General features: G+C 45.6%; 1 protein-coding gene across 1 annotated transcript in view; it reads right to left on the bottom strand.

Moving 5' to 3' along the window:
* SLC43A2 (solute carrier family 43 member 2) overlaps window positions 1-12,024 on the bottom strand; it is a 33,786-nt gene that overhangs the window by 8,479 nt on the left and 13,283 nt on the right. The window contains exons 6-11 of the mRNA XM_033003178.2: window positions 7,221-7,313; window positions 6,257-6,390; window positions 5,624-5,826; window positions 4,849-4,992; window positions 1,151-1,289; window positions 588-720 (exon numbers count right to left, since the gene is read on the bottom strand). Of these exons, the coding sequence (XP_032859069.2) occupies window positions 588-720; window positions 1,151-1,289; window positions 4,849-4,992; window positions 5,624-5,826; window positions 6,257-6,390; window positions 7,221-7,313 (846 nt within the window). The remainder of the gene's footprint in view (window positions 1-587; window positions 721-1,150; window positions 1,290-4,848; window positions 4,993-5,623; window positions 5,827-6,256; window positions 6,391-7,220; window positions 7,314-12,024) is intronic.

The raw sequence follows: 12,024 nt of genomic DNA, 5'->3' as shown, positions 1-12,024 counted from the left end.
TAATTGTGGCCAATTTAGTTAATTTTCCACAAGTTATTGCGGACAATATGCAAGTATGTCAAACTATATCTGTTTGCTTGTGTCATCAAGGCATGTTTAACTATAGCATAAAATCACTGAACTCCTCTGCCAAAAGCAGGTGGTGCCACAAAATAAATATTTTAACAGGTTTATAATCCCACAGGTACCACTGGGCATAGCCTTTTATGCAGAAAACCTGCTGTATATATCAGTGTCATGTTTCTTACGTCAAATTTCCTTAAATCACAGCTTAAATGCACAGGCAGTGCTGAGAGGATCTTGGTAGGAAAGCATTTGTTGTTACAGAGCTCAGCTGCAGAAACTTCTAAGTGTGAATAAATTGTGGATCAACTCTGACATTTTAACTATAGCTTCTTCTTTAGGTTCTCTCAAGAGATGTAAACTGCATGGTGTTATTTGTTTCATATCTAAGACTGAAGTTCCCAAAGCAATACAGAAGTCTCCCAGCAGAACCAGAAAGCCCTCCTGCCCCTGTCCTGCCTGTCATTTTGTCAGGACCCACGCTACCCACCCCTCCAGCACACCCACCCGTTTGGCCTATTCACCTGCAACGGTAGATTAGGAATAAGACAGGTGATTCCAAATCCAACCAGCAGGACATTTGTGAATGCAAAGGCATTGGTGGCATTGGTGATTTTCTGGATCTGACGATCACGCTTTTTCTTCTTCTTGTCACTTCTGGAAGGATAGCAAAACCTATGTTACAAAAAGCACTTTCAGCAGCTACTGGAACTCACAGTAAGATTCTCCCCATTATCACATTAACTATCTAAACCAGTCTGGCTAAAGGTCTGCCTAATGAGGTGGTGGGATCTCCATCAATGGGAGCTGAGGAACATCTGGGCAATTATTTCAGTGCTGCTACTGTTAGGCTAGAAGGGCAGTCTGAGCTTCCCCCACTACAATTTAAATTTGCTCCTCTTGACTGATCTTAGGGGACACGGAAGGTAGTTTGGTTCTTTCCACTGCAATTATCAAGTCTTCCTTCAGGCTTTCTTTTCTATATTGAAGAACTAATGTTTTTAGGTCTTTCATCACAAAACACATTATGCAGAGCAGAGAAGGCCTGCTGTGTGGCTGCATATCCCGTGAGGCGCGCACTACGCACTGTTCAGTGTTGCTCTCCTCATTTTCTTCTGAGCCATCATCACATTCTTTCAGTCGCCAGTCCATGATGTACCCGATCACAGGCGCTGTCAGCAAGCACAGCAGTTGCAGTACCCCAAAAATGGAAGTGTAGAGAGCCACTGTGGGGAAAAAAAAATTTTAAAAATATTTTTAAAAAATTTTTAAGTCCAAGTAATAGCAGCAACAGGAAAAAAAGACAACAGAAAAGAAGCTGTTCCTCCCCACTGATCACCTCCCTAATTAAGAGCCTAGACCCCATGCACTCACAGACAGGGCTGAAGGAGCTGGGACACCAAAGCCCCAGCTCATCATTTAGCCTCCCAGAGGCACGACATTAGAGTGGACATACTGGGCACACTTGCTTCAACCATTCTGATCCTGCACTAGTACTCTGAGCAGCATCAGCCCAACAGCAGGTAGGACTCCAGAACTGGGACCCAGCAACTGCTTAGTGCCAGGGAGGTTTATTCTGGCTGTGACCAGCAGGAAAAGTTCTTACAAGCAATGTATCTTGCACAGCCAACCTGCCTTAGTCATCTCCTCTCCTGCCCTGCTGGGAGCTGCAGCTACATCTCCAGCTGGGAAGCTCCAGCAAGAACACGCCAGGCTGGGAAGATGAGAACTAACCCATTTTCTACTGAATGGAAAAGTTTGGAGGCAGAGGGAGGAGAAATTAGCAGCAAAAACCACCACAGCATCTGAGAGCAATCATTAAAAACTCAAACTGATGACAATTCCCCATGTATTAAAGATGGGAGAAGTATCTACATGGCTTGCTAAGGGAAAGCCTATGCTAGCAGACTTAGAAGAAACTGTCCCCTCCTGCTGCTGAACAGTTCCCCACCCTGCAACGCTTTTTCCACTTCCTCTCTGCAGCCCACGTGATGGATTTGTAGGCCTCACACAGAAGAGCTAGTGAGTCATGGTGTACCACAGCTCTGAAATAAGGATGTAATTCTGAAAGTGCCCATCTCAGCACAGAACGCTTAAGTTACAGCACTGTAAGCAAAATAACCAAAAAGAATTTTATAGTTTGTCCCTCCTAATGCATCTCTAGATCTAGCAAAAGCAGTACAGCCATGATTTATACCAAAATCAATGTGATAATGGAAAGAAGTTTCCAACAAGCCTTTATCTCCTGTACAGTTGTAGCAAACCCCAGCACGGCTGCCTTGCTGTGCCCAGGCATGGCATTTTATGATGCTTTCCTGGCTCCAGTTGCTGGCAAGGGAGCCAAGAGAAGCTTCCAACCTCCAAACTCACATTCATGCCCCCATTACCTCTGCAAGGGCAAGCCCTGAAGTGGCCCCACATCCCATCTCATTATAGCAACTGGTGTACCCAAGAGAGACAGGTGGCATCACAAACACTCCTGGAGCTGATTTGCTGTTGTCTGGTTATTTTTTAATAGAGGGTAAGAAGCAAGCCATGCTGTCATGTTTTGCCTCTTCATGCTATTCTGAACACTTAATCTTGGGCTCTAAACACCAAGAGCAGAAGCCAACTTGAAGCAGGGAATGGAATTTATGGGGTCAGCAAGAGAAGAGAAGACAGTAGCTGCTACAAAACAGCACCTCCTCAATTTATCATCTTAAAAAAAGTCTTTCCCGAGGGGGGGAGGGGGGAAAAAGGAGAACAATACCTAACAAATAGCAGTAGAAGTAGATATGGTAGAAGCCTGGATAGAGCCAAGAGACAAAGTGTGCATACATGGACACCACTCTTTACATCTACTGTTCTACAAGTCCTTCTCTCAAAGCTATCCTGAGCAAGCACCTCATACAGCTGAGTGTTCCAGCCCACCCTGATTCTACCCAACATCTCCAAGTACTGCAAGATTTGAAAGCAAGATGACAATTTATGAAAGATGCAACCAAATTTCAAGTTCTAGACATAACGGGTCTACTCTCCTGACTTCCTACAACACAATTATACAGTCATTTACAGAGCTACTGAACTTCTTAGCTTCTCCCCCATCTTTTGGGGGTTTACAGAAGATAAGTAGCCACAGGCTGATTGCTTTTTCCACCTCCAGGTTTCATGACAGGTCTAAGTCACCATAATCTGGATGGGAAGCAGGACTTTCAAGGACACAGAGCCTCAGTGCAACCTAAAGACTTTACTACCTATCTGAAAGATTTTCCCCACATCCTTCTCTCCTGTTCTACTCCTGGGAATATTTAAGTTTTCTTTGACCATAACACTTGCAGGATTCACTCAACTCTCTTCTCTTGCTGAGTGGTTCTGAGAGCAGTTGTAGGTGGAGGGAGCTCTCTAAAGAAGCCACGTTCAAGTAAATAACTGCAAGAAGAATAAGGAATCCAAGGGAGCAGCGTCCCAACCTCTCCTGATCCACATGGATTACATTTCTAGAGAGCTGCACACATCTTGGAACTGCTCTTGCAGCCTGACACTGCTGCAACTAGACAATACCACTGTTTTGCTGATGCCATGGAAACACCAAGACAGCGGACTGCACTGCAAGCGCAGGCTACATTCAGGGGGAGGAAGGGTAAAATGGGAAGAAATCTTAAAGGTAGCACAGAAAAAAATGCAATACATTCAAGGGGCACAACCCCTTTTTTAACATGGAGCTTGATCTGAACAGAATTGGCAGCATATATAGTTAATTTTAAAATACCAAGGAGGGGAGGAGAGGAAAAAGAGCTAAACAGAGTAAGCCAGGGTAAAAAGAAAGAAAGAAAAAAAAACAACAGTGTGGAAGATTTACAAGATAAGCATAAAACTAAGCTGTGTTGGGAAAGGTAGGCAGTGTGAAGTTTGTCCTGTTTACTGTTTAATGTCTAAATTGGCTCTTGAGCCAGGAGATAAAGAGCTGAATGCTGCAGGCTGTCAAAGGCTCAAGAAACAAAGCAATTCAGGGAATGCCAGGGCACTTGGAGTTTCCCGAGTTTCCTTCCCTCCCCCAGAGCTTGCTCCTGTTTTCAGAGGAGTGCCTCTTGATTTATCAGCTTCATGCAATCCAGATTTAACAAGTTCAAACTGGATCTTACTACAAAGGACTGGAAAAAAAAAAAAGGGCTAAATCTTGTTTTGCAATCCTGGGTATTTTCAACAACAGTAAACTAATGTACTCTTTCCTGTTTGCTCCATGTACTGAATCAGAGATATAAATACGAGTCCAGAGCAGTGAGCACCCCTGAGCCTCCCCAGCACACACCAAGCCGCACAAAACAGCTATGACTTCACTTCTCCCACCCCCGGTTGCTGGGCTGAGACACCTAGTCCAACCATTAGTCATGGGAGTCAGCTGCTCTGTACTTTGTGCTTGCTTAGGATAAGCAAAGCAAATACCTGATGAAATAGGTTTTCCAATTAGGAAAAAAAAAAAAAAAAAAAAAAAAAAATCACAGTCCATCCCGAGACGCTACTTTCAACAGCCCATCTGGGGAAATAACATGGAATAGTATTTAACAGACACTGGGCTAAAATTAGCTTGACATTCAAGTGTCTACCTCGCTGCCCCTCTGTCCTGGGGTAGTTCCAGCCCCCCACTAGACCGTACCAGCAGCTGTCAGCAGCACTCTGACACCACTAATTGCCATACACAGCATATCTGCTGAGTAATCAGGCTCACTGGCCTCTTGCAAGGACCAAGTCTGGGGGTCAGGTCCCAGTTCCAAGGAAACAGATAAATTAATTCTTCAGTTACCGTACCTTGATCTTCATTTCCAGACAGAAACTCAAGGATGGTATTCATGGCTCCCATGTAGAAGATGAGCCGCAGCTGAGTGACACACATGGTGATAAGGCTGAGCAACAAGATAGGACTGAAGACACTCTTCATGAAGGAGGGAGAAGCTGCAGAAGGAATAACAAAGCCTCTGAAGAAGGCAACATAACTTCGTAAGCATGTACAATTTCAGCAGAAGCTTTCACCTCTGGGTTAACAGTTCTTCTCCTAGCTCATCATTCCAAGACTGCGTGCCAGTGGCAGCTCCAAGGAGTTCCTGGCAACTACCTGGTGCCTTACAAACTTCCATAATGAACAGCTATAGATGCTTGGAGTTTTGCTACCAGTAACTGGGGCAAGGGAGCAGGAAGGAAGACTCACCTAATTCTATGGATTAGAGCAAAATCAAGCTTCAAACCATTTGCTTTTGCCATACCACTGAGTAAAGAAGGCTTGGTCATGATGGCAGTCTACCTAAAAGACAGCAGTGACCAACTGCACTGTCCTTCTGCAGTCATACCAGTTACCCACACGGTTGTCCCAACCATTGGCAACACCATATGGTGTCTTTAGGCAAGTATACAAGGACAGGATTCCTTATATAACTGAACTTGTATTTAAATAATGGTGGCTGGCACATGGCCCTGGCAACGCATAGATCACGTATCACTATCTCTTATAAACAGGTCTGGAGCAGAGCAGAGAGGCCGACAGCCTTGTACCAGCACAAGCATCCCTGGGGCACCCATGGAACCACACCTGTGTTGTCAGGCTGGCACTTCACTTCTAGGTCCACTGTAGACAGACAGAGCTTGTTGTTCTCTTGCAAGGCTGTTGGCTCCTTGGGGCCCTTCATGGAGCTCCCCACACTGAGACGGCGCCCCACAGTTGTTACTTGCTTGTAAAACTGTTTCCCAGTGATTTTGTGGTCAAATCCCAGCCAGCTGAACTTTATTTTCACCCTGTTGGGCAGTAAAGAGCAAGAGAGCTGCAACACAGGGTGAGGAATCAGAGGCAGCAAAGTGGTAGGAGTCAGAAAGGCTATGTGTGGATTTAAGGAACTAGTTTCCATCTACAAGCCCACAAATGGTCTGCATCCAGAGCACAGATACTTCCTCCAAGCCAATCTGGCACAGGTCAATATAGAAATACTTATGACTACTGACAGATCGTTTTTCCTTCATAATTCCTACGCTTTGGAAAGTTCTACTTTCCACAGATATTTACCAGTCAAGACAATGCTAGTGACAGACATAAATCCTCAAATTAAGTGGCAGCAATAAACAACATGCAAGGGAGTTCCCTGTCCACTCCTCTAAACTAGTTGTACCAGCATTTTCTAGAGGATTAAGAATGTGATTAGCCCTCAAGGCCAATCTAGTGGACACTTACGAATAGTCCATGTCTTCTGGTCCTGGGAAGGGCTCAAGAGGCCAGTTGAAGAAACAGTTGAAGAAAACTAGTCCTGCACAGCTTGCCCAGACAAGCAGAATAAGGATGAAGGAGACCCCAAAGTCATATATAACCTGGAAATCACAAGAAAATACGGTTTTGGCTATAAGAGCAGAAAGATACTTCAATACTCTTTGAATGAGGTCTGAGAGGAAGCTGTGGGAAAGAACAACATGCTACATTTAAAATGGGTTTAACTCAAGTAGTAATAAAAATCAGTTTTGTTACATGCAGGCTTAGAGATGTATACGCACATCTTTAGCAGCAGTTATAGCAACAACAACAGGACCTCAAGCTGGAATAGAATGCAGTCGTATTGCAGATGACTGCCAAAGGTTTTCATCTAGGACCTTCTCCTTGGAAAGCCAGCAGGAACTTCCCTGGACACTTGAGACTGGCTTACTTTCACTATATTCCCCTTATGCTAACTCTGCAATGAGACATCTCTGGTTCAGAACCACTAAGTGATCTACCAAGGCAGCCCAAGTGACCATCTCTTCTGTCCCTGCTGTGCCATTTGCTAGCTCTGAACTGAGTTCAAAGCCAACCACCTGTGACAATCACACAGATTAAACATACACATGTGTATTAAAATACATATGTATACTCCTTAGAGTTTAAAAAAAAAAAGCAACCTTACATAAAAAAATATCTTCCATTCTTTACTTTTACTGGACACCTTTAAAATTTTACTGTCTATTGGAAAATGGACTGTTCTCTTTCCAATATTTGTTGAGTTTTTGAGGCAGTCACTTGGGAAGTCTTTGACAGGAACAGTCTTACAAAGGCACACCTCTAAGAGAGTGCTTTAAAAAATAGTCCCTCTTTCTTCCACATTATTGCTAAATGGTGCAAGACTCCAGCACAACACCACTAGTCATGAATCATGAACCCACAGCCTCACCTTGATTCCTGGAAAAGTCACGGCAGATGAAGCATAGGAGCCAATCATCAGAGCAATGAACGTGGAACGAAGGTCACCAAACATGTTGGGCAGCTGGGGAAAGAAAAATTGGTTGAAACAGGCTGCTGCCAAGGGAAGGGAAGAAAAGGGAAGGAGGCTTTCTTCAGAAAGTAGTGGCATTTAGGATTAAGACTCCTGTATACCAGAATCTGAAGCAGCCAGTTTTACTCAAGTGACTTAGCTCTTCAAGATACTGCTTTGCAGGTTGCATTGGTGTTTCCACTGTCAGGGATCATCCACAATCCAAGATTTATGTGCTTAGTGACACTGCTTCTTTCCAGACTGACAACATACTTTGCATTGGTTACCTTTAGCACAGGAATGTTTGCTCCAGTCCTTGTGCTTTCTTTAAGAATTCCTTACCCCAAGCCTATAGCCTCCTTTCCTCTCAAAAAAAATACGTGCTTAAGTTCTCTACGTATCACCCTCTTTAGCTGAGAGTTAGATACAGGCTGTGATAGCTGTACAGTCTTTAACATACTGCAACATCTTGAACTGCCAGGTTTCTTTATGCACCTTAGGTCAGCACCCAAATCTTCACAGTACATCAGAAAGTTTATGTTATAACAAGAAGGAATGGAGACAAACATGAACTATGTTACTGTTCACACTTCTGTTTCTAGCTAGGTCCCTGGCTCCTCCTGTGAAAGCAGACTCTCTACAAGAGAGGAGGCTAAAGCTGGTCATTTCTCCATCAGCTGGATGGATGGCTCAGATGCCCAAGCACGCTAGCTTGGAGCTAGGTGCAGGAAGGCAAATCTCAAACACTAGATATCCAAGGCTTTATCACCCAGTACAGCTATGAAGCTGCTGAACTCTGCAGCAAGAAGCAGGCAAGAGCACCTTGCATTGCTATTCCTGCCACCCACCCCACTTTGCTGCCTGGGATCCTGTCAGGTGTGATGGCATTGCTGAAAGCAGACCAGGCTGGTTCTGTAAGGATCTGTTGGGAAAGAAAAGCTGTCAGTAGAGACAGCTAGAAGCAGCTCACAGCAGCCACTTCTGTCACCTCAACAGCAAAAGTATTCCCAGGCTGGCTCACCAGCCCCGGCTTCCACTCAGGACCCACAAGCAGAGTGAAGCAGGCAGAAGGAACTGAGAATCCTTCCCACTCTCCTGGGAAAGGAGGAACTCGCTGTTTTTCTAAATAACTAGAAGTGAACAAGTTTCCATCACTAACGATGGCCTGAAAACTGGAAATTACAGAGAGAAGCTTTGAAGTTGTAGGCTACAGAGAGCTCAGCTGATACCTCCTGAAGCTGGTCATCAGACAGATTGTGCCGCAGGCAGGCAGATTTCCCTCCCACCTCCTTTTTTTGGGTCACTTACTCCCCAAATTCACTTGGGCAACACTACCACATCAGCCTCAGAGGGCCTCAAAGCAGGACACTGCGGGTGCCTTCTAGGACTGAAAGGATAACCAGCATTTTATCCGTTTAAAGATGCTGCTGAAAAACATGATTCAGAGAATATTAGACCAAGTCTGAGCAAGCAAATGCTGTCATCACATTCCCCTTCCACTGCTGAAAAACAAATCCATCTTTCCCAGGAGTAGCATATAAGGCAAGCAAATCTGGCTTGTGTCACAGCAGGACCAGCGTGTTTACAACACAAGTATTCCTGTGCAGGAACACTCTAGGATCCATCTGGCTGTTTATCATCCTCTGTCTCGCTGCAGAGCTTCCTATGCAGTGCAACCTCCAGGTCCTCAGATAACCCCAGCCCGGGAACAGCAGCAATGATGTGCCGAGCCTGATGCTGCTGGTGAACCCCGAGCAGGCACACATGGCAGAGGCAGAAAACGCTGCACTCCTCTGCAGCGAGGATCCCCACACCCATCCTCAGATCCCTGCATGCGGGAGAGCTGCCAACAGGCTGCTTTCAGGAGCTGCAGACAGGAAACAGTGAAGGATCCAAAGGTCTGTTACCAGGCATACACACACACACAAAAAAAATCTCTCCTTGGAAGCAGTGGCCTAAATACACACCCCAGAAAACAGCATCTGCAGAATACAATGTCTGCAGGTTGCAAAAAGACTAGTCACTGTCACCAGGCAGGACATTCATTTCATCTCAAATACCCCAAACCTAAAATAATCTCCAGAAATTACAACAAACAGCTGCTCTTGCTGGGGAGCTCAGCACAGTGCAAGAGCTCCACAAACACAGCTGCTTCTTGGCTCAGGCTGGTTTTCCCCAGAGCCCCAGAGATCACAAAAAGCCTTTTTCATACAGCAGACAAGCAACTCCCAGGTGGATCCTCCTGCTCTTGAGGGCTACTGGAGACATAGAGCAGGACTGAAAGCAAAGTCATGTCCAGGAAAACCCATGTCTGCCTCTGCCTTGATGGGGACATAAGTCCTAGAAAGGCTAGAGATTTCCTAAAACCCTATTTGGCACCAAACAAGCAGCCAGATTAAAGAAAGTTGGACATAGGAGATTTAAGGTCTTATCCAACCCAATCAAAGCAGAAATTGCAAACACTGAGCACTTGGGAAGAAATCTGAGACTACCTGGAGGGGCAGGAGAGTCAAGGGAAAAAGTAGTCCATACCCAGACAGAAAACTTCTCTGACTGCGAGTGCCAGCACTGGCAATGCCTGTGCAGGTCTCATCTAAAGACCAGCTACTAAAATAACACACAGTATTTACTAAGTCATTTTTCATGCTGTCTTTAGAGCAGCAAGAATTGGAAAAAAAATAACCCGCAAGAGGGGGAAAAAAAAAAACCAAACAAAAAACAAAACCAAGCCACAGAGCAATAGAGCTCTTTGTTTTTATGCCACCAAAAAGATCTGATCCTCGTTCTGTTGTTATCCCTCCAGGCCAGAAGAGACTCCTCCACTATCTTCTGCCCACTCCGGCATGACAAACTCAATCCCACAAGACCTACCATAACAGAAACTCTTACGCCTTCTGTTTAAAAGTCAATAATACTCAATGTATAATTAATTTTATGCTCCTTCTGAAAGATACCAACTTAATTTTGTCATACCATAGCTGTTTTTTTTCTGGAGTCCTTTATTACAGGTATGCAATCCTAAACTGATAAAATAATTTCCTGTTGCAGATTATTTTCTCATCTGCCCTATAGTGAGTTTAAGACCTTCGATCATTTTTTATAACTTTTTCAGATTTTTCCTGGAGACAATCCATATACAAAAAGATATCACAGTAGTATTACCAAACCCAGCTTCCCTCTTCTTGCAAGGACTGTTTGAAATAACAGTGGAAAAAGTCAAGAGATTGAGAACTAGACTACTGGAGAATGGTATTTTTGTTCAAGCAAAACTGTTTTCCCTATCAGGGGTATATTTGGAAGTTACACAGACACTAAAAATATGTTTTCCAGGAAAGCCTCAAACTGCCTGCTTTGTCCAAAGCATATGGAAATTCCTGTTCCCATTCTCCAACAAAAGAACACAGAGCCCCAAGTTTTCTTAATATTTCCAAGCAGAGAAGATTCCCTACACAGAGATACCCCTTCCCTCTGATTAAAGGGCGCTGCTTGTAGCAAAAAATACGAGCAAAGCAGCTGTAATTCTTTGATAGGAAAACAGGACAGAAAACAATCTATAAAAGGCTCTTTGTGGTAATTTATCACACATGTTTATTTCTTTGCATGAAATAGCTTCAGAGCAGAACCAGCGCCAGATTCCTGTGTTGCTGTCAGAGCCACCAACACAGATCTGTTTCCATTTCCAATCTCCACTTATATTGGCCAAGACCAAGTCACGAGGCAGAAATCTCCCCTCAGCATTTTAACAACAGGCACAGTCTGACCTTGTTCCCAGAACGGGGACCAGCCCCACTCACTCGCTCCCCCTCCTCCCCGAGCCACAATGCCAGGCACCCAGGAACGGCAGCTTGCTTTGGCTCCGCAGCTTGCCATGTGCTTTCATGACACCCTGGGGACTTGTTACTGAAAAAGGCTTTAAACCCAAGAGGCAAAGCTTCCTGGAGTCCTGTCCCAAGCTGTAATCCTCAGAGATCCCGTTTATCCCTTGCACAGGCACTGAGGATCCCTGTCTCCGGCCCTCCCATCAGGTCACACCATGCCCACGCCTGCAGGTGTGCCGGAAGGTTTCAACACCCCATGAAACCCCACAAGCCACAACACCCAGCAGGCATCCCAACCCCAGGCGACGCAGGGGCTCCCCTTCACAGCCACCCTGCTACAGAGCAGCAACTGTAACCCGCCTGGGGTGGCAGAGGACCAGCTCGCGCACCAGTGGGTTTGACCCATTTCCTGGAGCGCTTCAGGGCACTTGCAGCTGGCAGGAGAAGGAAGTCACCTTGCTTTGACTCGTGCGCGCACGTGCGCGCTCGGCAGTCAGTGCCTGTGTCAGCCAGAACAGGCTTAGTTGGCACCAGAAGTTGATTAGCGCTCGCTGCCCCGGTGTAATGAATGTCCTTAAAAATGCCTTCCAGTCTCCCCTCCCAGCGCTTACTTCAGCTTCTCCTGGGCACAGTGCTGGGCACAGTGCGTGCAAGCCACATCTCCCAGAACCCGCCATCCCCGTGTCCCCTGCCTTGCCACACTCCCTGTCTCCGTGGGCCACAGCTGGAAGGGACTCACAAGAGATCACCACGTCACCGCAGAAGATGGCTCTTGACACACCAACTGCGAGCACACCAGCTGGCAGGCAGAACCACGCAACGACAAAACGGTAGGCTGCCCATGAGCAAAGTACACCTGCTTTTAACAGTTACCACCACAACTACACTGTGGTGCAGGTGAAGAA

This window comes from Tyto alba, unplaced genomic scaffold (genome assembly GCF_018691265.1).
Source record: "Tyto alba isolate M040663 unplaced genomic scaffold, T.alba_DEE_v4.0 Super-Scaffold_19, whole genome shotgun sequence".
Lineage (NCBI taxonomy): Eukaryota > Metazoa > Chordata > Aves > Strigiformes > Tytonidae > Tyto > Tyto alba.
This window is presented reverse-complemented; position numbering and strand designations above follow the sequence as displayed.